The sequence below is a fragment of the Archocentrus centrarchus genome, chromosome 20 (genome assembly GCF_007364275.1).
Source record: "Archocentrus centrarchus isolate MPI-CPG fArcCen1 chromosome 20, fArcCen1, whole genome shotgun sequence".
Taxonomy (NCBI): domain Eukaryota; kingdom Metazoa; phylum Chordata; class Actinopteri; order Cichliformes; family Cichlidae; genus Archocentrus; species Archocentrus centrarchus.
This window is the reverse complement of record NC_044365.1, coordinates 8,123,730-8,141,196: the sequence shown is the minus strand read 5'-3', so window position 1 is coordinate 8,141,196 and position 17,467 is coordinate 8,123,730. Positions and strand designations below refer to the sequence as shown.

The window sequence follows — 17,467 nt, the reverse complement described above, 5'->3', positions numbered from 1 at the left end:
CACTCGCTCCTCACTGACACGCCGAGCCGCTGCACGCTGCGCTTTCTGTGACCACGGCACCTTGTGTTGATTGACAGGTTAGCCTTCCAATCGAATGGCGTTACAGAGAGAGACGCCCTTCTGAGGCGAATTAAAACGTAAAACGATATAGAGGGGTCAGTCATAATTCACGTCACTTTTGCATGTTAGGAAAATATACAAAGCTGGCCATGTCTGATGCTTTTAATAATGGTACTGATAGTACTGTAGGTCCTTCAAATAACAACAAAATACAAAGAGAAACAAAGCAAGTATGAAGAGAAATGAAGCGACCACAAAGACACACAACTAGAAAGAGATGTAAAAGATTAGAAAGAGAAGCAAAGCAGCTCCAGAAACAAGTACACAGAGAAACAAAGCGGCCATACAGGGATGCAAACAACTAGAGAAACGACACAAACACAAACACATGCAGAAGACTCCAAAGAGAATCAGAGCAACTACAGAGAAACTGAGAAACTACAGACAAAACTACACAAAAGTGTATGTGAAGAAGCACAAAAAGAACAGAGGGACAAATAAAGGAATAAATTAAATTAATAAAATAAAACACAAAGGGGAACTAAAATGATCACAGACATGGAAAACAGCCACAGAGACATAAAATAACTTCAAGAGTTTTGGTTTGAAATTGTTTTTCTCCTGTGTGTGTGTGTGTTAGGCTGCACAATAAACGCACACAGCACAGTAACAAAGTGACCATTTTATTGAGATCCGTATGATAAGGTGGAGCAATAGAACAGCCTGAGTATTTAGAAACCTGTTCTCAGTCAAATATGAACTGTACCCTCAACATTATGTACATATGTGTATAATACACACGCATGAAACTGGAAACAAAAGGAAAATAATATCCATGCTTTAATGTCACCTCCCAGAAATATTGTCACCACCTGGTCTTCCGCTTTACTTAAAAAAAAAAAAAAAAACTTAAAGAAAACCAAAACAGCAGCTACAGTTTTTCACCACCTGACTTTCAGAAGATCATTCTTTAATTTTCATATCCTGTTTAAGCCTGTATAGCTTCTCAGCACATTTACACTTACGTGTTACTGAAGCATTTTAATCATTATTTCCCCACAATAAATATCAGTGTTTAAGATCTACAGTGTATGCATTCAACATATCAACCCGACAAAAACAACACATCTGTATGCTGTCTTTACATGTTTCCCAAAGTACATACGAAAATCTCTTAATTTTATGCATTGTCATAAACTTCCCAAAGAACAGAGTACTTGCTGCAAACAGGTGGCTCTAAAATTTATAACAGAGTGAGCCATTTGTGACATGGAAGAATAACCGACACAGACCTCAATAATGCCACCAGCGACAGCGGTGAAGAGAAAAAAAGAGGAATAGTGAGCAAACAGACAGCACCGTTTCCGTGCAGTAAGCGACAGAAAACCAGCCAGCTTATTAGAGAATAGAAAAGACACATAAAAACACAAAGGCTTCAAAAGTGAAGGCAAACTCTTCCACTGATTCTCCTTATTACATGATAAAAAAAATTAGAAAGAAAACATTCGAGGAAAGTTTCAGGACTTCCCCTTGCTTATAAATACAACACTGTAGAAATAACAGTAGAAATGATTGTAGAAAAAGATGGAGAGAGCAACAAAATCACAGCCTTGTCCTTGTGTAAGGAGAGATGTGTGGATAAGATGCAAACAATGACTGGAGTACTAATCCATCTCACTCCCAGAGCAGTAAGTAAAACCATTATCTGACTCTATGTAATAATTTGCTCTGCCTTATTATCATCGGTGCTGTGCTGCCCAAATGTCAATCAAAAATTCCCCATCACTGCATGCTTGTATTTTCTGTAGCTACCTGCATGATGATGTGCTTTAAATGAAAATAATTGAAAAAATTCTGCAGCTGCATTCAGCTTTTCAAATATCACATCATCACATTATTATGGGGAATAAAGTAGCATGAACTCTGACAGGTTGCAGAAGTAAGGTGTCTCTGCTGAACACGTGGGGGTTCAGCAGGTTATCCCTAATTAACACGTAGCTAATTAGAGATAACCTAACCCAGACAGCGTGGGCTCAGAGTATGTCTAGGTACAGGTCCACTTTACAAGAACCAGATCTCAAGTATATTGTGATATTTGGGCCATATCTGCTTCACATAACATTTGCTAGCACCATTAACTCTTTCACCAGGTCACTGTTGACACCTCCATGGTTAGCGATAGGCTTGGATTCTGTTTTAGCTACATATTATATAGCCACATTTTCAGACACTAGAACACGACACGTTTCAAATGAGGTCACATACTTTTTGGCATTACAGTGTTTCGGTTAAAAGATTTCAGTTTGGCTGTTCCAAACAGGCGGAAATTCTGTCAAAAGAAGCAGTTAACTCTAACCCAGGATGGGTCACATGTGACCTGGTGAATAATTAAGAGGTTAAGTGCCAAAAGTAGCCCAGATTAGGCCCAAATGTGCTACCTGGAGAGTGATTTCAGCCAACTGAACCCCCACTTCTGTTCTGCAGAGACAGATACTTGAGTTGCTGATGGAGAATTCTCTCACATGATAAGATGTGCACAACTGACACTTACACACATCAGTCCTACTGAGGATCAGAAGGTGGATTCTATCCCAGCATGCCTTGGGTGCATGACAGGGAAGCACAGCGTGACAACACATAGTGGCAATAATTTTTAAAAAAAGTTGTTGCTGTATACACGTACATCTGCACATGGCAGAACACAGAACAGTGTGGGCCAGGTCAGGGAAAGATTGTCACTGGGTTTAGGTATGGTTAGGATTAGGCAATTAAGTAACTGAAGATTGGGGTTAGGGTTAATAAAAGCACAAAAATTAAACATTAATTCTTGTTTCCATCTCAAAGTTTGATGCTCTGTGACTCTACCAACAAACCCGCTCTCCACAGCACCACACTCATAAAGGAACTCTAGTTCCTCCTGAGAGCCACTGCTGTTTAAACTCTGATTAAACTCCATATTTATTTACACTTAGCCATCAGAGGGTGGTGGAAATCCACTTAAAGCTTTTTGAAAACAGGCAGGACTGAGTTGCACCAACTCTTCATAAAGTTAGATCTATAGGGTTTAGACAATGACACATGTTGATGTAATTTTGCCTCTCAACACCCCACGATGTGCAAATCGGAGTGGTAAAGGGAGAGAGCTGGCTGGTGTGCAAGATGGAGAAGTACAGAGAAAGTCTGAAGGAGCTGGGTCTTTGTGGATCTAGAGTAAGCATGTCATAGGGCACCAAAAGAGGAAGTGTGGTACTGTATGAGGAAGTCAGGAGCGGCAAAGAAATATGTGAAGGTAAGACATGTATGAAGATGGAGAGACAGGTGAGGCGTGTGGTAGGAGTGGCAGATGGGTTCACATTGGGATTCATGGATGCAATGAGGGAGGACATGCAGAGGGTTGGTGCGATTCTGGAAGATGCTAGAAACAGGGAGAGCTGGAGGCAGTTGGTCCACTGTGGCAAAGGGAGCAGCTGAAAGAAGAGGAAGATATGCTCCCATCCAGATGATAAACTACAGCTGTTCCAACAGTGTGCCTTCATAGAAGAAGAGTCTAGGTGCTGAACTGGAATTCTTGCAGTCTAGATGTCCCAACATTTTTGGAACTGGGTTTGTAAATAAATTGCCCATAGGTGTGAATGTGAGTGTGGATGTTGTCTGTCTGTCTGCGTTGGCCCTTCAACAGGCTGGCAACCTGTACAGGGTGTACCCTGCACTCACTATGTCAGCTGGGATAGGCTCCAGCCCCCCAGCGACCCTGAACAGGATAAGCGGAAGTGAATGGATGGATGGATGGATGGATGGAGGGATGGGTTTGTAAATACAGAGGGTTTCCAACATGGTGCAAACCATTAATGTTGCACTCAAGAACAGAAAGGTCAGATTTGAAGTTTCCAGAAAACATCTAAAGGAGTCTGTCCAGCTCTGGAAAAAAGTCTTGGGACAGATGAAACCAAGATGAACTTGAATGATGAGAAGTGAAAAATTTGGAAAAAGAAAGGAACTGATCATGAGCTGAAGCACAGCACACTGATGTGACTGCTGATAGAAGATAGTGTAGAGGGGTATACTCTCTGCTCAGATTCAAATCTCAAGACAGGGAGACCCACAAACAAGCAGCAACTGAAGGAATGTGTAATAAAGGCCTATCAGAGCACCTCAAGTGAGGAAATGGGGAATTTAGCAATGTTCATTTTCATCCAAGAATTAAAAAAAAATCCTTATATTTAAAATGATTTTAGTTATTTGGAGGCTCTTTATGGGGGGACTGTTCATGGGGACTGCAATTCCTAAACAGTTAATTGAAGACTTTTGTTAAACCCCAATCTGTAATTTAATCACATCTTGACTGTTTGATTTAAAATCCACTGTGGTGGTATACAGAGGTAGAATTACAAAAAATGTGTCATCGTAGAAAAATGTTTGAATATAAGGTTAAAAAGTGAAGTCTCTTCAGTTCTTAGTAACAAGTTTGTTTCAAATGAGTGTTTTTCTAAGTTGGGATGCACCATTCTGTCTGTCTTAGTTTAGATAGCAACACTGCTGCCAGAACACAAGTTTGTCACATCAACAACCATCAGCTACAGTATGTAAACAGGACGTCACTCTAGTATTTGTAAAAAAAAAAATAGTTTTAGAGGCACAAAAATACATTTTAATGTAGTCTGTTGCTCCATTTTTGTCTGTATCCATGTACAGTACTGTGAAAAAGTACAAGTATGGAGTTTTTATTTTCTTGAAGGGGGGGTAATTACTTTATCACATAGGGTATGCTAACATAAATGGCACTTCCCAGGTTTCTGGGCAGATATGAGCAAATTATATATAATTTCATATTTGACAAATCCTGGTCAGAAATCAGTGTGAACTGTCCGTTAAATGTTAGTTAAAGAGAACTTTTCTACTTCAGCCAAACACAAAAAATGCTTTTTATCATAAGCCTCATTCACCCAATCAGGCACACATTCAAACAAGTGGGTTGTGTAACATTTACACACACACACACACACACACACACACACACACACACACACACACACACACACACACACACACACACACACACACACACACACACACACACACACACATTCATGCCCACGGATACATTGGGGGCAACTTGGGCTTCAGTATCTTCAGGATACTTTGACAGGCAGACTGGAGGAGCAAGGGATCAAACCAGCAGTCTTCTGACCCCCCTGTAACTCCTGGGCCACAACCACCCCCAAATATGGTCATTGTATGATCTGTCATGCAGGAGTGTTTGCGCTGTGAAAACTGTTGTGTACCTTCTACTCTTGAAAGAAAAATAACCATTTTAAATCTTATTTTGGAGCAAAGTCGTCAGACTTTTTAAACATTTCTTATTCAATCTGACGTGGGATTCTATAAAGGAGATCACTGGATTTGCATTCACGGCTCTTTTCCCGGTCAGTTAAAGTGGTGCCTGACCTTGTTAGTTCTTGCTAGCTCAAAATAACTGCCCAGAGATACTGAAATGGCCGCTAAGTGGTGAGAAGTGAATTTAAGGACTTTGATATCAGTTTTTTTAACTGTTAGTTTTGTAAGTTTGTTGACTTAGTGACATATGTGACCTGGTGATTAGTGGGTATAAAGATTTAGTAACAACTGATCCCTGTGCAAGAACTATCATTGTGCTGCAACCAGTTTTAATTTAATATTACATAAAGTGCCATTTGGTAAACACATATTAAAAGTACACTTGAATTTAGTTTGAATTTATGACCAGCTGGTGCAACTGGCTCCAGATGTTTCACTTCATGAAACAATTAACCCCAGCAGAACAGATCTTCTGTTTCTCACTGATCACACCTGTTCCTGCAAAAACCCAGTGATTATTACTGTAGGTATGGATCTATTCTCCAAAACCACTGTTCACTTCATACCTTAAATTTTCTTTTGAGTGGCGGGTTAAAAAAAAACGTGACAAACATTCTTTTTTTACCACAGGCCTAGTCACTTAACCATAACTGGAGCATGAACAAATATGTCCTCCATTGTCCTGATGTGTTTCTGGTTCATTCATGACCAGACTGGCCTGCTTTAACTAGGAATTAACAGCTCCACACGGGGATCATGTTACAGGGAGCTGGAATACAATATTATGTACTTTGTAACATGATTTCAGTCTTGGGTTTCAGAAACATTCCACCCTTAGTGCTTAAACTGTCCACAGTGCAACTCGACTGCTGACAGTAAAGTTGGAGATTTGTGTCTCGCCTGCAGCAGAGATAAGCAACTCCTCACCTCATCTTTATGAACCGTGCAGCTGTACTCATGTAATACCTGTTAGCATTACAGCTCATTCAACAGTTACACTGACAAAAGCATCCAGCTTGGGAAGCATAGTTGCAAGTGTAGCTGTCAAATCCGGCTAAAAGGTGTCAGATTTCCACCCAGCTTTAATGCCTCCTGGTTCCATTAATATTTGGCATTCCTTATATCAGACTAGTGATCTGCACATGAAACTACATCCATTTTAAAATACAATAACCAGTGACTGCTGCCAATTAATCTGACTTAAAAAAGAACCAAGGCGAAAAACTTTCCTTTTGTCAGTACCACCCCCACAGGGCACGTATGAGGCAGCAAGTAACTGAGGCACAGTTTCATCACTAGGCTAGAGATGTAGGCAAGGGGCTGGGAATGCCAAGGGTACTCTGCAGTTAGTCACTGTCCAAAGGAATATGACAGACTGTGGAACAGAATGGAGTAAAGGTCTCAACTATTGCATATATTACACTGGTTTGTCCAAGGGCCCATTTACACATGACAAATTTATACCAACTGGGCCACATCGGTTGAGGGAGCTGTTGCATTGGTCTGAGGTCAATGGAGATCTCACACGCTGCTTTGCACTAGTCACTATGTTTGAGACAGTAAAGATTCACATACTGGAGTACCTGCTCCATGCAAAGAGCAACACCAAGGTGATGGTGCATGGTCAGAGATGACAAGTTCATTAGTGGAAGACTTGAATAAGAGTACGAGAAGCTCCCATTCAAACAGCCAGACCATAATCTGAAAGCAGAACCACCACTCTAGTCCTCCTTACCCATCTGGAGAGGTCCAAGTATAAATTCTGTCACGAAACATCACGAATCACGTTTGCTTGGTTTCACGTAATCACTCTGTCTCCACAAAAAGGAATCCCAGAAGCCCTTGTGTTGGAATTGATGGCTACTTTTGCATTTACAAAACTTGACATCATTGCCTCATCGTTGAGCTGTATGCAACACGTCCAGTCAGACAGGACTGAGGAAAGTCTGAGTCCAGCTGTTGTCCTCCCTCCAAAAGGAGACACAGTACTGGAAGCTGTGGGTTCAGATGCAGACCTTCCAGAATGAGTATCAGAACCATATTAGTACTGTGGAGTCTGTAACTGCAGAGAAGGCCTACCTATTCATGTAATTATACTGCAATCATTACCTGGATTTGCTGTGAATGTACTATATTGAACACATCCTCAGTTCCAGTGTACCAGACTACTCTTCATGTTGCTTGAAACAAACTTCACTGCTCTAATTAAATGAGAGCACAAGAAGAGAATCTGTGTGGATGGCTAAACCATTACTGACATTAATGTGGATCATTTTAGTCGTCTTAACCAGAAGCTCAGCAGTTTCTCAAGGATCATCTTTGGGCCCCGTTTTCTTTGACCAGGTTTCTTCTGGGACTCTAAGTCTGAGTTTGTGCCCCTCTTTTTATTCACCTCGTCTTACGTGCAGCGCTCGCTACCTGCCAGCAGTTAAACTTGAAGGATAATCGCTCTTTCTTCTCTTTCACAATCTTTTGCAGCTCTTCATATTTTTGTCTCAATTCCTTTTTTTTTTTATTGTGCTGCAATTCTAGTCTTAGGTCCTCAGGCAAGTTCCTGTTGGGCTGCTGCAGTCCAGATAAAATACATTTTCATAATTGTAGTCTTTCCACATTAAAAAAAAACCAGGCAATTGTTCCTTTGGCATCAGAGCTACTAAACTTTGCATTAAAGTCATGAGTGTTTTTTTAAATTAGTATTAGACATTCTACATTTCTACAGCAGGAAACCACCTGAGGAGTTGTGTAATGAACTTTGCATACATCTTTTGAATTCACAAAAAATAAATAACATTTTTGAATCAAAGTTTGAAATGTCTGTAATCTTTTTCTGAGTAATGTAACTAATAATTCTTATTTCTGTGAATGGTTTTAATCCTTTCATTTCATTTCTCTTTATGATTTTTTTTGCTGCATTAGGAATACAGTAGATTTTTGACAATTATTAAGTTATTTAAATATTTTCTTTCTATTAAAGATAAATTCCAAGACATCCTCAAGCACATTGCTGTTATTATTGTCATATGTAAAATTACTGCTTTTAGTGTTATTATTATTAGTCTTCTCATTTCTGTACATTACTCTTCATTTGTTGCTGTATTTAGTATAAATACTTTAATTGTGGAAAGTATTTTCATTGTCGGAAGAATTTTGGTACATGCAACAAATGATCTTGATTGGATTTATCATACCCAGTCTTCAGGTATGCATAGACTGATCAATATTTCAGTTAAAAAATCCTCTGTTGTTGTTTCATATTCTCCAGTCCTAACGATTTTTAGAAAAATAACTGCTGTGGCGCCGTAAGTGCCATCATAAAGATCCTCATAGCTCAGGGAGAGACTGACACACAGAACCGTAACAGCGACACACACACACACACACACACACACTGTATATCCAAAATAATCAAAACCATTTCCAGTACAATTCAGGGATCTTTAAGACAGGTTCAGCTGCACTCTTTCCACATTTTGGCCCAGCCAGTGTTGCACAGAGAGGTGCAGTGTTTGATTTGTCTGTCTCACTCCAGACCAAATGTGCTGGTTTCCTCCACAGCAATCAGCAATTTCTCATACAGCATGGTGTATGAAGGGTATGGAGGGAGGTCGAGGCGGTTAAAGCAGGTGTGAGCCCTGAGAAAAAGAGAGAAAGAGACATTTTAAGGAGAACAGAGCTTGTGTCTTATGTTCTTTAACAATTATGTTCCATAAATAGAGCCGGGAGGGGCAGCTGATACTTAGATTTATTAGTCCTGTTTGTTTCCTCCATGAAGCACTAAATGCCACAATTTTGGCACAGTGCCAGAATCATAGACTCACAGAGCAAACTCATTAGCCTCACTTTCAGTTCAGACTAACATAAAAGTCAGAAAACAGTCTAAAGTGAGCCCAGTTTAATGGACAAGGTTAAACTTTGTCTCTCCCAATATTATTTGTGAATTATGAAGTCATTTGAAACAATAACATCCTTCAGTTTAATTGAAATGCTGCTGAAACGTAAGGCACTTGCAGGCTAAAATCCGTACACCCATGCAGAACACGGTTACACATTGCTCCAGTCAAGTGGTAACACGCAAGTGTACTCAGACAAAACCAACACACTTTATTTTCTACATCAAAGGCTCACAGAGAGATGTGGTGCTGTCTGCAGGGTCAGAAGCCCCGGACACTGGGGGGGTAACAACAAGTTAACATTTAAACGTATGCTTGATTAGTAATCTACGTATCAGCTTCATGTCTGATCACTTGTCTGTATAAGAACGAGGCACTGCCATCAACATTCACAGCCACATACAAGACATGGGCCTTTTGAAGAATGTCTACTGCATTACCGCCACCTGCTGGACTGCCCAAAGTTGGATTGCATTAATTAATATAATAGACTATCAGCCAATAATGGAACTGTTGGCTGATATAATAACTCCTCTGGAGCAGTGAGATGTGTAGTCGGTGTATGTGCATACAAAAATAACATATAGAAACAAACAGTCATCACTTTTCTATACATCTCTTTAGATGTAGTACAAACACAGACAACCAAGGGTGCAGGGGAACCTTTTGGTTCCTTGAAAGAAGGTTCCCCTGCACCAAAGGTTCTGTGTACTTTCACTGCAAATACCACTAAGGTGACCTATTCCAGAAGTCGTTTTAACAGAAATGAGGAGCAACAACAGAAGAGTGCTTCAGCCAAAGTGCCAAACGCTGGCGCCTTTCCCGGCTCTGCAGTGAAACCTGAGTCCTGCTCCGTTCCTGCTGAGCACGCTCACTTTTTAACTGCTGCTTATCATATTAACTCCAAGGTCAGAGAACAATTTCTCATCTAGCTGCACTGCAGGAGTGGGATAGCCAAATAAGCCTCTCTGCTGAGTTTGTGCATCGTAATGCTCAATGTCAACACATTTGTACTGCATATCTTATATTCAGGGCTAAAGAGAAGCCCTCTCAACACAGAACTCAAAAAATCTGTGGGACTGATGGAACTGATGACTAACCTGAATTTATTATTTTTTTTTATTTTATTAAGTATTTCAAATCTTCTGTTTTTATTTGGTCTTTCTACTAGGAAAACAGAGTAAAAGGGTTTCCTGATGGAATACAGTTAGGAAACACTGTAGATTTATTAAAAAAGCTTCAGCCTACACATTTCCTACTAGCATTTGTATTCTGACAACTATAAGCTATGCAAGTTCAGTTGAGACTGGTGGACATATTTTTGGGATATCCTGTTATAAATGGCTTCCCAGCCCTGTGGTTGCATTTTAGATCTAAGCCCACTGACTTCTACTGAAGATATAAACATACAGAAACAGACCATAAACATAAAGGTCTGAAACTAAACCAGTTTCAGTACGTTCCATCAGTTGGAGAGTATTTTCATCTCCAGACGGTGCTGTAAACACAAAATACTGTGGACAAACTAAACTTCAGCTTTTCAGAGTGCTGTGCTGCGTCTGACAGCCAGGATGAGCTTATTCTACTTGAACCCTGTTCTTTACTGCCTGTAAGGACCAGGATATGAGGGCGCAAGAGATTTAGATACCTGGGCAGCGATGTGACCTTGCCCCACTTCTCGATGCAGAAGCGCCGGAGGCCGTTGGAACCCCGCAAGGCGGCAAAGCCTTCATAAGGAACGCTGGACGTTCCCGTGACAAACTGCAGCAGACGGAGGCGTTGCTCATTGTTGAAGCGTTCCACTGCGGCCCAAAACCAGCGCATCACTATGTGGCCATCATGGTAACCTAGTGTGTGTGACATCACATTTTATGTACAGACTTTGATCAGTCCTGCTATAAATACATTATGCTTTTTAATTATAACATTTTTACCTCGTCCACTGATTGGTGGTGGGAGGTTGTGTTTTTGGTTGTGTTGGTCTGTCTGTCTGTTACCAGGATTATTCAGAGAATTTTGTAAAATGATTCTTTATCATTGTGGGATAGGGACAATATTTGCATATTTGTATCTAACCTTATGAGGATGGAAGTCAGAATCCTGACAATCCTGCAATACGACCCCAAATTCTGTCATATAGTCAAATTTGTTCATGATGGAAAGAGAATTCTGCATCGTTAGATCCAGAATGCTGAAAACGACAGGGTCAAAAATGATTCACTCCTGTGGAGTAAGAAATAAAACCAAACTATGCTGACCCTGACTGAGTATGACCCGACTGAGAGGTATCTATTGCAGTGTAGTACTGGTTCATAGAAAATAGGTACGCGCTCTAATGAGTGCACTACTTGTGATTTCTTGGCTGTTACAAGAGTGGCTGCTCATATTTAACATGGTCCAGGTTCAAAAATAATGATGTGAGTGTATGAACACATAATCCATGTGAGGCAAAGCCACTCTAAACACTCATGTGCTCAGTGTGTGCGCACAGAAACCCCACACACCTGCTGTTCAAATCTTTAGTTTACGAGGGGCAGCCAATCAGAAAAAAGTTGTCTTAATGTGAGGGGGTGGGAGCTGAACCAGCTTGATACAGACAGAGGATGAATTGATGAGGATTATTAAAGTGGATTATTTTGGGAATCATATCAAGTGGGAATTGTAGAAGTTAGTAGCATTAAAGAAAAAACATGGAGCTGGAGAGAACAATGCAAATACGAGTTTAAAGACTCAATATTTCAACAAAATATCTTTGGAAAAACATGTGAGGAGTTTTGGTTGCAGTCTAACACACACCTCCTCTATACTCCGTGTTGTTTCTCCAGTCACTGAGGTCGATCTCTACTGTCCCAGCGATGACCAGCTCCAGCTCCCGTGCATCAAATACTGACACCAGCCTGGAGTCCACTACCTGGAGAGGAAGGAACAAAAGGTAACACACTCACTGTGGATCAAAACCTCACACAATCCACTGAACAACACACTGAGCTCAGTTAAAACTCTTTGCTCAGTCAAATATTTTAAACAGCGGAAAAAAGATGGAAAAGAGTCCACTTCAACCATATGAGAACTGTTAGTGTGTTGTTTACCTCATAGAAACCTCTGACCAGCGCCTCTGTCTGTTGCACTACTCCTCTCTCCACCCTCCACTTGGCCATTCGCTCTATATAATCCTTCTTGTTCTTCTCAGTTACTTGGAGGTTGGCACCACCCGACTTTAGCTCCCGTTCTGTCACCTAGCATCACAGTTAGGAGTGTAAAGAGGCAATTAGATTAGACTTAGATTAGATTAAACTTTATTAATCCCTTTAGGAAGATTCCGTCAGGGTGGGAAACAGAGACCGCGGCGACATTGTGGCCACAACAGGAGAGCAAAAATACTGTCAGCCGCCAGTGCTACCCCTCAGCCTCCTAGCATTCGAATCTTTAGGTTGCATAAATCCCCTGGAAGCACATAATTACCAGGTCTTGCTAAATCTTAATGGGGTGCATACACTATACTCCCAAAGGATTTCACTCACCCATCCAAATCATTGAATTCAGGCGTTTCAATCACTTCCATGCCCATAGGTGCATAAATCAAACACTTAGGCATGCAGAGTGGGATTATAACAAAGTGGGAATGACAGTAACTCAGCCACGAAATGGTAGGCCATGTAAAATCACAGAGCAGGGTCAGCAGACGCTGTGGCACATAGTGCGCAGAGATCACCAACTTTCTGCAGAGTCAATCGCTACAGACCTCCAAACTTCACGTGACCTTCAGATCAGCTCAAGAGCAGTGTGTAGAGAGCTTCATGGAATGGGTTTCCAAGGCCAAGCAGCTGCATCCAAGCCTTACATCACCAAGCACATTGAAAAGTGTCAGGTGCAGTGGCAATGTGTTCTCTGGAGTGACGAATCACGCTTCTCCATCAGGCAATCTGATGTATGAGTCTGACTTTGGTGGTTACCAGGAAAACGGTACTGCATTGTACCAAGTGTAAAGTTTGGTGAGGGGGGCGGGGGGGGGGGATTTTGGTGTGTGGGTGTTTTTCAAGAGCTGGGCTCCGCCTCTTTGTTTCAGTGATGCTTCAGCATCCCAAAATATTTTGGATAATTTCATGCTCCCAGTATAGGGGTGGCCCCTTCCTGTTTCAACATGACTGCACACCAGTGTACAAAGGAAAATCCATAAAGACATGGATGAGCGAGTTTGGGGGGGGAAGAACCTGACTGGCTTTTCGACATCTAAGTGCTTTTGATTTAACATTCAATCACAGTCCAATGAGCACATCAGGAGCAACTCTAGGTTCACTACCTCGTCCAAGGATTCTTTGGATGCAGACTGGAGCAGCAAGGGATCGAACCACCAACCTTCCGATTAGTAGAAGACCTGCTCTACCTGCTGAGGCACAGCCGCTACTGTGAAGCAAGCCAGCAATCTGAGAGCAAAGTGGGTCTTTAAGATATACTGGGGTCTGATTATTCACCTTGTATGTGAGAATAAGGATTTTAAATTTAATTCTGAATTTAGCAGGGAGCCAGTGAAGCCAGTTCAGTGAGAAGCTCTTTCTAGCACCTGTCAGTACTCTCGCTGCAGTGTTGTGGATCAGCTGAAGGCTTTTCAGGGAACTTTCAGAGTGACCTGATAATAATGAGTTATAATAGTCCAGCCTAGAAGTAATACACACATGAACTAGATTTCAGCATCAGTCTGAGACAGAATGTTTCTAATTTTAACAATATTGCATAAATGAATGAAGGCAGTCCTACATATTAGTTTGCACAGTGAAGGACATGTTCTGGTCAAAAATCCAAGATTCATGACAGTGTGCCTGGAGGCCAAGGTAAAGCCATCTGAAGTAAATATGCGCTACAAGTTGCAGCAGCTAGAAGTGCCCAAGAGTTGGGACTGAATACTTCTACGTAATGAAGTACCTGCTAAAATAGATGTTTAAACAATCAACTCTCTAAACAGGTTATAAATTCACAAATGTAAATCAGCCAAACTGAAGGGCAGACAACATAAATTTTCTGTCTTCATCTAAAATTCTAAGGCTTCCTTTTCAATTGAATTGTAAGTCATATTTTACAGCGTAGCTTCTTCCATCCACAGTGACGCGTGCTGACCTGGCCGAACACCTCCTCGTTGACAGTGAATGTGAGGTCCAGGATGTCAGTGATGTCGTTGTCTTTCATCCACTGCAGCGACTGGTGAAACTCCTCGTCCAGATACTCCAGATCAGACAGGTCCGTTGACCTGAGACAGACACAAAGGTCAAACATAGAACCTTACAACAGATCCTGCCACACTCCACTTCCTTCCAAATGATTCTGAATGTTCTTCAATAACAGGCATCAGTTCTAATCGTTTCAACTGAATATTAACCCGTGAAAGTGAATGACACATGAAACATGTAGCAGGTGTGTGTGTGTGTGTGTGTGTACTGACAGTCTGAGCAGGGCCTTGTAGAAGGGCCTGGTGAAGAAAGCATCCAGCAGATACTGATGGATCAGAGCCAGGCCCAGAATGCGACCACTGAAACGGAACCTGGAGACACACAAAGAGAACATTTGCTTTAGAAGCACATTGGTTTAGTGGTGCACTATCACCGTAAGGCAAGAAGGTTCTGGGTTCTCCTTATCACCTGGGACCTTTCTGTGTGGAGTCTGCATGTTCTCTTTGTGCCTGGTGGGTTGCCACCCACAGTCCAAAGATATGTTAGCTTATTTAGTGATTTAAAATTGGCTGACAACAACTTTCTTTCCCTGCTGCTATTTAACTGATTATAATTTCAAGGCAACCCAAGTCTCCTAAGGCCACAAAGACGGGCTTTGCTAATTGGGCAGTACTTAATGATTTGGGAACACAGTGATTTCTGTAAACCTCACAAGATTTAGAGTAAATAATGTCCAAAACACCAGTTCTTGAATATATTTGAATAGTTCCCCCTACCTTAATTCCCCTGTGCATGATGTTTTTTTTTTAATTTTAATTTGCCAGTGTATCCCTAATATCATGTGCAGCCCTCAAAGCAAGGATAAGCAAAGAAGGATGCTGATGATGCCTGTGTTTTCATAAAAAGTGCATGTTAAACAAGACAACTATGGCAGATGTTCATTGTCAAACAACCGCAGGGAATGTCAAGAACATAAATGAATGAACGCTCTTCCTAAAGTTTGTTTTAAGAGACTAGAAATGATACTTATCAACTTGAACTTTAGGAGTTCCCTGAGTCTTTGTAATCTCTCCTCAGTTCACTCAGTCCAATATGTTACCTGTAACTTCTTTATCCTCTTCATTAGGACAGAGTACACCCAACCTGACGCTGCAGTTTTAAATCTTTGTATCATGGACTGAGAATTGTTTCTCTACCATTAACAATCAAGAAACAGAACTCTGAAATCATAGCATGATGCTTTAATGATACTTTCAGTGACAGCTCTTCACATATTATTTCATGTCATGCTGTTAGTCTACACTGAAAAATGTGGACAGAATTGAAAAGTTATGGCATTCACGAGGGCTGAATTCAAACTCACTCTGAACATCAAAGTGAAAAAATGATGCAGCAGGCTCGTCCATTTTTCTGAAATTTCATAGCAGCAATTCAAAATGGTACTCAGTAGTTTGTGTGGTTCAACGTGCTTGCCTGACATTATCTGGGCATGCTCCTAATGAATCTCCTCCCAGATCTACACCAGGGCATCACTGAACTCCTGGACAGTCTGAGGGGCACCCTGGCAGCGTTGGAGGAACCAAAATGTGATGTCCCAGAGGTGTTTTATTGGATTTAGGTCAGGCAAGCGTGGGGGTCAGGTAATGGTGTCAATTCCTTCACCCTCCAGGAATTGCCTGCATACTCTCGCACACATGAGGTCGGGCATTGTCGTGCACCAGGAGGAACCCAGGACCCACTGCACCTAATACATAATGGCAGTCAGTGTGCCATTGCCTTGCCTGTACAGGTCTGTGCATCCCATCATGGATGTGCCTCCTCAGACCATCACTGACGCTCTAACGCACCACCAATGCGCTTGACAGCTTCTACAGACCCTTCCTTGTCTGTCACATATGATTCAGGGTGAACCCGCTCTCACCTGTGAAAAGCACAGGGCACCAGTAGTGAACCTGCCAATTCTGGAATTCTATGGCAAATGCCAGCCTGGCCAATCTGGCTCCATGGTGAGTGCCGGGCCCACTGGAGGAGACTTTTAAGAGGTCTAAGACTTCAGGCCACTCACATGAAGTCTGTTTCTGATTGTTTGGTCGGAGACATTCCCACCAGTGGCTGCTGGAGGTCATTTTGTAGCTCTGGCAGTGTTCATCCTGTTCCTTCTTGCACAGAGGAGCAGATACGAGTCCTGCTGATGGGTTAAGGACCTTCTACGGCCCTGTCCAGCTCTCCTAGAGTAACTGCTTGTCTCCTGGAATCTCTTCCATGCTCTTGAGACTGTGCTGGGAGACACAGCAAACCTTCTGGCAATTGCATGCATTGATGTGCCATCCTGGAGGATTTGGACTACCTGTGTGAGCTCTGTAGGGTCCAGGTATGGCCTCATGCTAGCAGTAGTGATACTGACCATAGTCAAATGCAAAACTAGTGAAAAAAAACAGTCAGAAAAAGATGAGGAGGGAAAAATATCAGTGGCCTCCACCTGTAGAACCACTCCTGTTTTGGAGATTGTCTCATTGCTGCCCTGTTATTAATGCACCTGCTATAATTAATTAACACCAAAGTAGCTGAAACTGATTAACACCCCCCTCTACTACTTAACTCACCAGATCAAGTTCCCAAAAGTTGAACTGACTTGATGCTATACTCTGATTAAAAAGTGTTCCTTTAATTTTTTTAAGCACTCTATTTACGAAAGAGGGTTTGAATCAGTTAGTAAGTATTAAACAGCTTACCATTCCAGATGGTTCTCAACAAACGCTGACATGGGGCTGATCTGAACGGTGTAGGTATCATTGGCTGAGTATTCAAACAGACCATAGTATGGATTAAACAGCTCCTGAGACAAGAGGAAGAAGAACTCTCTGGATGGACCACTGTAATCTAACCTGTAGAGACAAAATGCAACATTTTTATATTTAGTTTATTTTTCAACTCAAACTGATAATATAGGCTAATTTTGGCCTACTAAAAAGTGAAAAGAAATGCTTAATTAGTCCACTGTCAACAAAATATGAATAATAT

The 17,467-nt window shown here is 41.5% G+C and overlaps 1 protein-coding gene across 1 annotated transcript in view; it reads right to left on the bottom strand.

The window, feature by feature from the left end:
• Nucleotides 1–8,663: 8,663 nt before the first annotated feature.
• hecw1a (HECT, C2 and WW domain containing E3 ubiquitin protein ligase 1a) overlaps nucleotides 8,664–17,467 on the bottom strand; it is a 79,727-nt gene continuing 70,923 nt past the window's right edge. The window contains exons 23-29 of the mRNA XM_030756604.1: nucleotides 17,179–17,331; nucleotides 14,719–14,817; nucleotides 14,397–14,526; nucleotides 12,374–12,520; nucleotides 12,081–12,195; nucleotides 10,933–11,131; nucleotides 8,664–9,026 (exon numbers count right to left, since the gene is read on the bottom strand). Of these exons, the coding sequence (XP_030612464.1) occupies nucleotides 8,915–9,026; nucleotides 10,933–11,131; nucleotides 12,081–12,195; nucleotides 12,374–12,520; nucleotides 14,397–14,526; nucleotides 14,719–14,817; nucleotides 17,179–17,331 (955 nt within the window). The 3' untranslated portion in view covers nucleotides 8,664–8,914. The remainder of the gene's footprint in view (nucleotides 9,027–10,932; nucleotides 11,132–12,080; nucleotides 12,196–12,373; nucleotides 12,521–14,396; nucleotides 14,527–14,718; nucleotides 14,818–17,178; nucleotides 17,332–17,467) is intronic.